We start from the raw sequence: 12,866 nt of genomic DNA, 5'->3' as shown, positions 1-12,866 counted from the left end.
ACAGTAAAACATTTAAGAGAGAAAGAATTTTCAAAATATGGAAAAATCAAAATCGCTCACTGTTACATTCTGAAGTGACCTAATCATTGAAGAGTTATCAGACATTTTCAATTATTTATCATACCTAAGATTTGCAAGAATATTGACCAAGCAATACACATTTTTTCAAAGTGCGTTTGAACAGAAATTTTAGTTTTTCAAACTGTGTTGATTTGGTCCCAAATTTAACGCACTTTGAAAAAAAATATCAAAGTGCGGAATTTTTTAAAGTGCGTTGTAATAGTGCGTCCTCATAATTTTGCCCTGTTCACACGGAAAGTTTAATTCGAATTACGTAAAGTTACTGCAAATTAGCTTCGCTTCGCGTTCACACGGAGAATTTAATGCGAATTAGTTTAATTCGAATTAGTTTACTGCGCATTAAATTACTTCGCATTAGCTCCGTGTGAACGCCAAGCGAAGCTAATTCGAATTAAATTTTGAGGCATGCGTAATGGCAAAATAAGGTCAAATGCCACATGTCCGTGGTCAAATTGAAGTATTTGTGCTATTTTTTGAGTGAAAAAGTAAGGAAAATTGTGTTAATCACTAAAATGTGTGTACAGACACTGTAACATTATATCAAATGCATCTGCTCCTGCATAAGATGACGTGATTTGCAAATGACGTCATAATAGAATTACTGACGCCTGGTCGTAGAAGTAGAATAAAATTCGCATTAGTTTACTTCGCATTAGCTGTCGTGTGAACGCAATTTAATTCGCATTATTTTGATTCGCATTAGTTTACTTCGCATTAATTTACTGCGAATTAAACTCGTCGTGTGAACAGGGCATTAGAAACTTTGTAAATATTTTTCAAATGGAACGTCATAAGGATAGATAAAGTTTAAAGAAAATGAAAACGCGAGATTAAAGAAGTCACGTGCGGGACGGGACAAATAAAGACAGAAGAGGGGGTATAGAACCTGAAAATTTGCAAAATCAATAGAATGTACACGTAAATATAAGAATTAACAGTAAGTTTTTTTGCATCATGACGATGATCAATCCATTGGCTTGCGTGAAAATTTTGTGCATAAAAATTCAGTTATTTAGAGTTTGTACATATTATCACGCATGCTAATCGATTGATCACACCATGAAACCAACAAAGTTTATACAGTTATTCATTAATCATACAGACCCTGAGACGTGCTACTACCCCACACGCTCGCTGCACGAACAGTACACGAACGCTACACGGTTTGCAAGAAACGCTGCACGGTTTACACGAAACGCTACATGGTTTGCACACAATGGAAAGCGCACGAAAGTTACACGCTTTTTTGGGGTAGCAGCACGTCTCAGGGTCTGTACATAGAATATATAAAAGATATAATGAAATAGAAAGTCGTTGTTACTTGAAACAATTAATAAACGATTGATTGATCGATATTGTCATAGACGCCGAGTCGGGAAAACGATGCTGGCTTTCTTTGATTGTTTTATATGTGTTTGTTTGTGTTGTAACGTCCCTCATGTGAATATTTCACTCATGTGAATATGCTTTTTATATATGTAATATTTGATCTCCACAGAAATAAGTATATCAAATGAAATGATTTAAACACTATTATTATAAACCATTTTGCTGAATAGTTCAAACTTGAACATTTTTTGATTTAAATGCTAGCAAATAATGCTAATATTTACTGTTTTACAGGGACAGAAAATTGAATGAAAGGAAAACAAAGGTAGACATTTAAAACGAATAACTGAGTATACACATATATTTGACAAAGCTAAAAACTTAAAACATATCTCATTACTTGTAAGTTTCAAATGCATATATTTCATTTCCTTCAAAGTAATTTGCGTGAAACTATAGGGCATTTAAAATATGTAGAAAATTTAAGTTTTTTTCTCCCTTAACTGCAAAAGAACTACACTCACATTAGTGATGTGTTTTGGTAGGTATATATACATGAAAACCTTAGAAAAATGAGCACTCAACAATATAATGAATTCTGTGATTTCAAAATTTTAAGTCTACTGTTTTGAGCTTCAAGGTATGTCAATTGTTATTTAATATCTATATCAAGTACATTTTGAGATGCATATTTCGATAATTTCATGACGTCCCCTATAAAATGTGTCTCTAGATCTCTAGGTATCTGGATGCAACTGGACTAATAAAAATAGCTAGCATTAGAGGTACCTGTATATATCTTAAAGAATAAAGTTTTTAATTCATCTTATAATATAAACGTATCGTATGTTATGCACAAATATTATGCATTTGATCAGAAATAAAAGAACATTCACATGACTGTGAGATGTTACCAAGGTTTTGTTCAAAACTTTACAAATACACCTGTAGTAACAAAACAATTGAACTGCTGATATTTCTACAGCAATATCGACAATCCTTGGAATATTATGATCTGTTGTAAAATTAAACAGGGAGCAATTTTGTTTGCAGCAATTGTAAGGCTTCTTAAAGCGCTAGCTTTACATGCGTTCAAAACAATAATTTGCATACAATTTTGCAAATTTTCTTCTCAAGATCAGGAAAGCCATAATTAGTCGTATTTATATAAATCATCCTATGGTAGTGTAGATTTAGGTTTGTTCAAATCCAGACAATCTTGGTTGGTTGGGACCTCAAAAGAGTTCATACTTTAAGTAGAATAGTCACTTTTAATCAATGATGCAATTAACCACTAATGCATTAAATTTTTTTAATACTGAACTAATTCTTGCTTATATTTTTTTTTCCTAGGCATAGAACACAGGGGTCCGTTTTACAAAAGAACTTACGACTAAGACCAAAAACTGTAAAATTCTGCAAAATAATTCTCTGAGAAATTTTTGGTGTATAAATATCTTACCACATTCCTATTAAAAGGGTTGAAATAATTTTCAATATAATGTTAATTAAAAAGTTATGTGAATAATCGACGTTGGTCTTAAGTCGTAAGTCCTTTTGTAAATCGGCCCCAGGTGAGAAGTGTGATTCGTTGGCCTCTTGTTCGTATTAGTTATGAAAACAGTCACACATAATACTTTTTTTTTTCAAATATCCGATGCTAAGATTCCAAAATACGATTAAATTAAATGATAGGAAGATAATGAATAGATTTAATATCAAAGTCCATAAAACAATAAAAAAATAGGAGTGGAGCAAACATAGCCCTCCGAAACAACAGAGGTGGGATCAGATGCCATGATGGAGTGAGCATCCCCAGCCGCCCATCACACTCGCCGCGTGCTTCCTGTCATAATTATGAAATAACGGAACAATCTGTCGTTAATTCAGTGTATAAATAATGGACTAACAATTAGTATAAAAAACAACAGTCAGCATTTGACTCAATGATCATCGTATTTGCTGACGAGGTCTTTGTATTGTATAGAACTTACGAAAAAATGACTTTTAACGACGCTTCTGATTGTCTTGTTTCATCGACATGTTTGTCAATAGTTTACCTCGTTTTAGAAATTGTTCAGACGTAAAGCATGCTCTTGCATATCGAATCAACTGAGATATATAAACTTCGTCTGCAGGTGATGCAGATTTATTGCTGCATTAGTAAGGGAAGATGACGATAGAAAACTTAAATACATCACGTTTATCATAGAGCATGGTTGTTAGATTACGATTATAATCTTTTTCAAGTAAAAATATCCAAGTATGAAACAAATGTGTCAGACTCTATGGCATCTTTTATCTCATGTTCACCAGAATTTATCGTATCAGCATAGACATGGACATTAACTATCATTGTTCAATATAATTGATAATACGAGGGTATTTTAAAAAGTTTGTAGAAAATCTTTGGAAAATATCTTCATATTAGTAAAACAAAAAATGAAAACAACAAAACTGGTTCACGAAGCAGCGTCAAAATTGAGTTATTTACTAATTTTCATTTTATAAACTGTGTATGAAATTAAAATGTACAGTTATTTTTGGGAAACTATTTCAACGATGTCTTTGACACCACAATGCTGGTTAAACGTTTTCCGTAGGTTAGCTTACATGAGTCCTATTTACTGAAATGGAATATGAAACTTAAAAATTATACGAAAAGAATGTTTTATTTAAGAAAGTGACTTAATCTTTGATTTTGTAATAATAATAATACGACGAGGAGCATAGTATAAGTATTTCTTTGAATGACCGTTGTAAATTGTCGATTTACCTGAATGTCGAGTTGAAGACCACAGGTAGGATTTTATTTTTTTCACGCATAAAATTTTGAACAAATTCTGCTTCATTTTACACTAGTTCTGTAACAAGTAATATGTACATGTATATTGAAATAAGGTGAAATGTTTATGGCAGCCCCCCCCCCCCCCCCTCATCATGACAGCTCAAGTTGTAGGGAGTTCAAAGGAGTAAAGGCAGAGACAAAACGTTTTTTTTTCTACATGAAACCTTAATGTACCTGCGTTAGTCTTAATTTGTATGATGTGCATTTATATACGTTGTCTTCAACAAACGAATTGTATATTGTATATGCATAATTTGTAAGATATAGTTACGATGAACTTAGAAAGACTTTCTTACAAAAGCATTTATTTGTATTAAACAGGATAAAAACTACAAATGTTACTGCAATTCATGCCAGGTACCAGACGAGGCTTTGAAGTTGAAGAATATTCAGAAGCTAGAAAAGGATACCGGGGAAAAGGAAAACACTCTCTTTTTGAAACAGTCGACAGGTCTCTAGACAAACGTCTAATTTGTTTTTTTTTTTATGTATGACAAACTCACTTGCTTAAGGAAAAAAAGGATACAGACATAGAAATCATTTGTAGATTGTAAAATGATTATTTATGATATATGCAATTTCATAATATGCAATACTTAGGACAATCCATTGATGGTAAGAAATAAACGTTCAACTTATTTAAATAATATTTTTTTTTCAGATATACTTTGAATTTTCTAATACTTGTTGAGAAAATATATAAATTGATATTTTACATTCGCTTGTTTTTTTACACTTAAAGATTAAAAAAAACGTGCTATCAAATGATTTTTTTATTTCAAAAAATCAAAATCATAATTAATGAAGATAAGGAATCAACGGATCAAAACTGGCAAATGGAGTATGTATCAATTAACACTATTGGTGTTTTGGAGGTGCTGCGCATCTATGATATAAATTTTAGAATTATTTAATGCCTGAACAGTCAATAGACCAGAATATTTTTCCCAAGGTGCAAGGAACAGCTCTGATCAGTATCTTCTATTGCTCGAGGCCAACAACCTACAACATACAACATACATGTACATAGCTTCAGAATTGAACATTCACATGTAAATAAAATACATTTTAAGTTTTCTTCAGGGAAAATGCATGATTCAATTTTTAGGTCACCTGAGTCACTGAGGTGACCTATTGCTATCTGTTATCGTCCGGTGCCAATCGGTCGTAAATTTTTTCAGCTTCTTCTCTGGAACGGCTGAGCCAATTTCAATCAAATTTGGTATACAACATCTGAGTGTAAAGGGAAAAATATTGTAAAATTCATGGCCCCTACCCCCGTTGGGCCAGAGAGGTGGGGCCAAAACCACCAAAATTAATGCAATCTTTAAAAATTTTCTACTTTACTACTGGACATCTAGCAGACAAACTTTTGGCATGATGATAATAAGAATTGAGTCTACTACCAAGGTTGTGAAATTCGTGGCCCAAGGGTCAGGGGTTCTGGTGTTAAGTTGGGGCTATATACATGTAGATCATAAAATAGTAAAAGCGCATTATTTCTTTGAAAATCTTTTCTGCTTCTGGATATTAAATAAACTAAGTATATACTTATGATTAGCAAGATTGCCTCTTTCAAAATTGTGATTTTTATGGTCCCAGGGTCAGGGGTTCTGGCGTCAAGGTGAGGCTCTATTGATTATATAGTGAAAATGCATTAATTGTTTGAAATTCTTCTTCTCTGCTCATAGGTATTAAACAAACTAAGTAAGTCCATAGTTATGATGAGCATGAATGCCTCTTTCAAAATTGTGAATTTCATGGCCCCAGATTCAGGGGTTCCTGTGTTAGGGTGGGGCTCTATTGATTATATAGTGAAAATGTACTACTTTTTTTTTAAAATCTTCTTTTCCTGCTCCTAGGTATTAAATGAATTACCTAAGTACAAAGTATGATGAGCAAGAGTGCCTCTTTTAATATTTTGAACTTGATGGTCCCAGGGTCAAGGGTTCTTGTTTTAGGGTGGGGTACAATTGATAATAGTTAAAATACGTAATCTTTGAAAATCTTTTTCTCTGCTCCTGGGTATTAAGCAGAGGAACTACCTTTATAGCTATTATTAGTAAGGGCCCTTCTTCCAAAATTGTGAATTTCAAGGTCCCTGGTGGGTCAGGGGTGCCACAGAGGGGGGGGGGTCTACTTTTATACTGAAATGAATTAATTCTATGAAATCTGCTCCTGGTATTGTTATTTTTATTAGCATGGGTGCCTTTTCCAAAATTGTGACATGTGTGGACCTAAGGTCAGGGGTTCAAATGTGGTATGGGGCACTGCTGATTTTTGTTGAATATTACTGATCAGTTGAAATGCATTTTCCCCCTCTACTCTGCCTATGCGTATTAAGTAACCAGACTAAGCAATTGCCAACTGTATAGGAATGATGGGAAATGGTGCTTTTTCTTTTTTAAATTGTGAATGCCATGGTGTCTAGTTTAAAACATGAACCAAATTTAATCATTGGAAAGTTGTTGCATGATGCTCAGGTGACCTATAAGGCCCATGGATCTATTGTTACAAAAAAAAAATCAACAGAATGATTTAAATAAGTCAAGGAATAAATATTTTAAAAATATGTCAAAAAGATAATTGAATCAGTAGTTTTAAACATTTTCGCGTTAAAAAAAAATTAAGTGCCAAAATAAAACATGAAGATTCAGGAGATGACTTCACAATTAATGACCTCTGACCTACTGATATGACCTTGTTCTTAAAAGGTACAGAAAGGCTGCTAAATACAAGCCCTCTTCTATCTAAGGAACACAATTAATAAGTTACATTGAATTTAATATCAGGTCGATGCATACATGTAACTGTATTTTGCATTAAGACATTCTAAAATATAGGCGCCCAAAGTGATCACCATGCAGGATGTCTCTGATTTTTGCACAAAATATGATGAAAACATGCCAAAACTTATTATTAGTCCCCTACCAGTGAAACCGGAGGGAACTATAGGTTTCCTCTGCGTCTGTCTGTCCGTTCGTCAGTCTAGCTGTCCCGTCTGTCTGCCAATCTGTTCTACTTGGTTTTCCGCACTTTTTTCTAAACGCTTGTCAGATATTGAGCTGTGTTTTTATATGTGAGTATATCTTGATAAGTTACACATCAAATTTGAATTTCATTTCGCTTGATTGATTTTTGACAGAATTATGGCATTTTTAATTTTTCATAATGGTTTAAGATCGGGTTTGTGCTGCGCTAAATCCCGAAAGTCAACATGGTATATATGAAGCGACAAAAGACATAAATTTTGCATTCTGTAAAGTGACATCCTATAGATGATTGTATATTGTTTAACGTCCCTCTCGAGAATTTTTCACCCATATGGAGACGCCACCACTTGCCGGTGGAGGGCTACAAATTTTGTCCAATGCTTGGCACTCAGGGCCTTTGAGCAGTGAGGGATCTTTTTCGTGCCAACACCTACTGCGACACGGGGCCTCGGTTTATACTGTTTCATCCGAAGGACCGGTCTCCACGTCCCGCAGTGGGATTCGAACCCGCGACGTAAGGATTAACTCCTTACTTCGCGGCTCTAGAGCTCTAACCACTGCGCCACGCGGGCGACGACATTCTAAAGAAAAAAAGGGAACATGGTAGGGGACATGTATGCAACGCAGCACAGTTAGGGTTAAAGTAAGAAGGCGGGGCCTAATTTGTACGGGAAATGTTTACTATAACGTCACATATAATATAAGGTCTTCAAAATACCACAAAATATTTTTTTTTATTTCAAACAGCTGGATACCTGTATACTACATACTAACTCACTATTACGAGGGTTGTAAGAAAAGTTGGCGGACACATTGAATTACGGAAATTCTATTTTGTTCTGTGAAGTATGACCTATGTCTGAATAAATTCTTATATTTTGTTTATTGGTATGTAAAAAATCAAGTCGATATATAAAAATCTTGAAAATTTACAACGATTTGTACTATGAGGTCATGGGATTCACGGAGCAATCACTTGACGTAAGGCGACGTGACAACCAAATTTCAACCCGATAAGCTTTGTCGCAGTTCTATAAATCTTTCATTTCTTCAGATTTTCTTTATTTTTTCTACTTTAAAATTGAATATCTATATCAAGACATGTTACTTTTCTACTATAATATCTTTTGTACTGATTAAGATATTATTGAGATCTTTAAGAAAGTATATGCAGTTAATCGATCAGGTATTGAAACTATATAGGCGCAACGCAACGTCCATGCGATAAGGAGATATTGAAGTATCGATGCAGTTATTCATTCAAAATATTAATCCTTCCATTCTTATGAAGCTACAGCCATTTGAAAACTTGTCCTTTGCATGTGTAGGAAATTCTCAGCAGCATCTTGAACATTTTAATCTCTTTTTAGACATTTTCCTGTCTACACACATACTTTTTACGTAGTGCAGTGTTCCATGACGCTCAATGACGTTCCAATTTTTGGCTGTGTTTTTAAGCGTTGATCATTTAAAAACGGCTTTATAAAACAGTCATATACTCTGCAATTTAGTTCAAAATTTCTCCAAGTGACGTTTCATGAATACTTTAGCGGCAGGTAAAAAATCATAAATCTCTTTGCGCTACAATTGTGGATTTTTAATTTTAATAAAGAATCTGTGTGATGTAAACGTGCCAAAATAAAGCATGCTCCGTGCAGCAAGTTTTATCAAAATAAAAAAAGCTGTATATATTTCAATAATCACCGGAGAGCACCAAATTCTTGTATATCTATTGGAAAAAAGGTTAAGATTTTATTTGGAAAGTTTGACCGGTTTCGTGGAAATAGCACGCTCACATTAGAACTTGTCCGCGAACATTTCTAACACCCCTCGTACATGCAGTATTGTCGTTTGTTAAATCCCACACAAAGGTATATAAATGATGCATCGATCGCAATGTACTTGTCAATGTGACGTCATCTCACAAAAATGACGCAGTTTCTACACAGTGAGAGGTTGATCAAGTCACATTTTGTACAATGAAAAAATGTCTTTTGTTCTTAAATAAAATATTATTTGCAATTAAATAAAAGGCCGTTAACTTGGATGCAATGTCTATTTTAGTATTTTATTGATAAACTGTCCGTACATTCCCAAGACAAGTGATACTGTCTTGTGTTTGTATGTAGAATTATTGAAAAAGTAAAGGAAGGGCCCTAATAGATCGATTTATTGCAAAGGCATACCCTCAGTGTATCTTGTCAAGATTTTACACTTAAACTCAAGTAGTATAAATATATTTTTTAAGTGCTGCGAACCTCTTGAGATCTTGCAAAAAAATTAATGTATTGTTATATTTAATGTAGTTGACCAGCAAAATATTCAACCTGCCGTCAAAAAAATTCAATTTTATCAATTAAAAAGGAAATCTATGTAGGTTCGCAGCATTTTTCACAAACTACATATAGTGTTGAAAAGGATTATAAATTCAACTAAGATTTCTGACTTGGTTATGCCCTTGCAATATTGGAATTTATAGATGACCTTCAAACTGCAAGCTTAATTGCTAAAATCATGTGACGTCGACATCACGTGACAGGTCTTAAAAAAAATCTAAATGTCCCCCAACATGTAGATTTAAACTACATTACATTTTTTTGTCAATAATGTCCTAAAAAGAATCGCTCATCCAAATAAAGAATATATTTTTTATCTTAAAATATCGCCGATATTTCCATTTGTAGCTTTAACTGTGCTGCGAACTCTGAGAATGTTTGTTTTTCCTACAAAGATCATTCAATGTTCACAATCAGATATCATTCGTTTTTATCCTGCACTCTTTAAAAAATGAACTTGAGTTAAAATTGAACTTATGAGTATTGTGTCCTACCTTTAATAATTTTGAGAAAAGACTTGTAATTTACAATTTCTTTTTAAAATACATTTGATTACACTGATTTTGAAGAAACGGAAAATTGTTCTCCCCTCCATTTCTTCCCATTCGTAATACGCACTATACAGAAAACCTTACGTTTTACAAAAGAACTTACGACCAAGACAAGGTGCATTCAAGTGAAATGCGATTTACAGCGTTAAACTGATATCTCGTTAGCGGGGATTTAATTATTACTGTGCATGAAAAAAGAACTCTCAACACGTGGTCTCAATGCAAGAAATATTTTCAAGTTAAATTTTCTTGATAAGTAGATGGTAATAAAATATAGATCCCTTTTCCTGTTTGATCGGTTTTAGAGAATTTCACAGAGATAGAGACGCAAGGAACGCTTTTTGACGTACATAATTTTATATCCTTAATAGTAAACGGAACATGGACGCAATGCCGCGAAGTTTTCACTAATTCTCCTACCCTAAAGGCCGTAAAAGGCCAAGGTAAAAACTGATCTAAACAAGAGTGTTTCATATTCCGAATAACACATTTGATTTGGAGCGCCACATATTTTAGCGAGAAGCTCCTTCGAAATAGGTGCTCGGAGGTCTTTTGTTCTATTTAAACTTCGCAACCTTTCTAAAGATTTCCTAACATTGAATTGAATTGCCGGATCAGTCCATTGTCTCAGTTTGTGTACATAGCTGATACCCGAAATATAAGAGGAAACTGTTGAAGCTGCTGAGTCCTTGCCTGAATGATATGCGATATATAACAGAATACGGTTTGATTGATTGATTGATTGTATATTGTTTAACGTCCCTCTTGAGAATTTTTCACTCATATGAAGACGTCACCGTATGCCGGTGAAGGGCTTCAAATTTAGACCTATACTCGGCACTCAGGGCCATTGAGCAGTGAGGGTTCTTTATCGTGCCAGCGCCTACCGTGACACGGGACCTACGTTTTTAAGGTCATATCCGAAAGACCCGTGACTTTCACTTCTAGTGCCGTGCGCTTGGCGAAGGAACAGTCACTACCTTTGTTTACGTCTTAGGTATGACGCGGCGCCGCGAACGAGAATCGAACCCGGACCTCCCGATCACGAAGCGAACGCTCTACCACTAGGCTACCGTGACCGGTAAATACGGTTTGAAGGGACTGGTCATTTATTAGATAGTTTTGTCGATATTCTAAAATCCTTAAACTTCTTTTAAGCTTGCAAGTACACAGTCCTGGTGTTTGCTGAAATGCTTGCATCAAACAATCGAGTGATTTCTTCTCGAAAATAGTCCAAAGTGCCGTTGGATATGGTTTCGGTTGACTATATGAGTCCGGAGCCAACTTGAGAAATCGCTGAAATTGTAAACGTGACAAGCTGTCCGTTCCGTCATTGAGATTTGAACTCCCAAGACGTGCTGCGCTTTAAATGAAATGCTCAACTGCAAGCATTTTAGAACGAAATTGTGCAACATTATCATTACTAATTCTGATTTGGATGTCATCCAATTCACAATATGTACCACTGGTTGATTGTCAGATCTAAATAAAACTTTTTTGTCGCTTTTTAGTGCATGCGATGAAGCGAGGCTAGATTCCGGCCAGGGTGGGACAGCAATCACGCGTAGCCATAAATCATAATTCAATTTCGAAATTTTGACCAATTTTGGTAACAGATTGCTTGACGCACTCTAAATTGCTCGTCGTAATTTTTCCATCCCATGCCCGGAAAGAAGGTGTGGTATTAGCATTATTGTGTCCTACAAATGAAACTGGCCAAAATATTAGTTTAGTTTGTGAATTTGAAAGATCGAGAAAAAAATTGGCATAAAAGGAGTACCATTCTGGAAATATGACGCCATAAATTTGATGGAATTGTTTACTTCAAACAGAAAAAGCTTCTAAATGACCCATTTCAAAGGGAATTTCCTTTAGAAAATATTGTCCACAGCCGTCGCCGACTTTAGTTTTTGGATATGTTGTGTAAAATGCAATGAAAAATCACATATCAAAAAATCTTTGTGGGCGATGCATGTGGGCAATATTTTCTGAAAGAAAATTCCATTGAAGATTGTCTTCTGCAACATTTTAAGAAAATACGGGAAAATGCACATTTTTATAACGTCACAATTAGCATTTAGAAATGCATGTGAGAAAAATGATTTGTATAATTTTTATGCATGGAATTTCAATAGCTAAAAATACACGAGTTTTCTTTTTTTTTTTACATTATTATTTATTTTTCAGAAAATCACAGGACAAGTTTTGTATTGAAACTGTACCTTTTCTTACCTGGCTGCGTCACGAATGACAAACATATATTGAACCAATTCGGCTACGCTCCCTGTGTGCCCTTGAATATAAATGTGCATAAATAACAGAAAAGCATCAGTCCATCGATGGTTTTAAGAAATGAATGAAATATTTTTTTCCTTTTCATAGGAAAAATTGCACTGATACTTCATTAATGCGCTTAGCACATTGATGAAAAAGTTTTCCGTCCAAATTTTTCTTTGATACATCGATCAAAGAAAAAATATTACATTCATTTCTTATCATTTAATTATGATTTTAAATTGATGAAATGAAAGTTTCTTTCACTTTTCAAAACAGTGCGCACGAATACATCGCCATAACGTTAATGTTGCTGAAAATTCAAAATGGCTCTAACCATGCTAACGAAAAACGTTCTCAAATATTGTTGTGTGATTACCAACAGTCTCCGAAATAATTTACAGTTCTTTAACACAAAAAACCTACCTGTTGTGTTATCCCTCCGGGTATATTT

At 34.3% G+C, this 12,866-nt stretch overlaps 1 protein-coding gene across 1 annotated transcript in view; it reads left to right on the top strand.

The window, feature by feature from the left end:
* LOC134231092 (uncharacterized) overlaps positions 1-4,921 on the top strand; it is a 42,515-nt gene extending 37,594 nt beyond the window's left edge. The window contains exons 7-8 of the mRNA XM_062713019.1: positions 1,705-1,735; positions 4,580-4,921. Of these exons, the coding sequence (XP_062569003.1) occupies positions 1,705-1,735; positions 4,580-4,717 (169 nt within the window). The 3' untranslated portion in view covers positions 4,718-4,921. The remainder of the gene's footprint in view (positions 1-1,704; positions 1,736-4,579) is intronic.
* The last annotated feature ends 7,945 nt before the right edge of the window (positions 4,922-12,866 follow it).

Source organism: Saccostrea cucullata, unplaced genomic scaffold (assembly GCF_032062105.1).
Source record: "Saccostrea cucullata isolate Sc308-1 unplaced genomic scaffold, CSIRO_AGI_Scuc_v1 ctg806, whole genome shotgun sequence".
Classification (NCBI taxonomy): domain Eukaryota; kingdom Metazoa; phylum Mollusca; class Bivalvia; order Ostreida; family Ostreidae; genus Saccostrea; species Saccostrea cuccullata.
The sequence above is the reverse complement of the archived record's forward strand: the minus strand, read 5'-3'. Positions and strand labels throughout refer to the sequence as shown.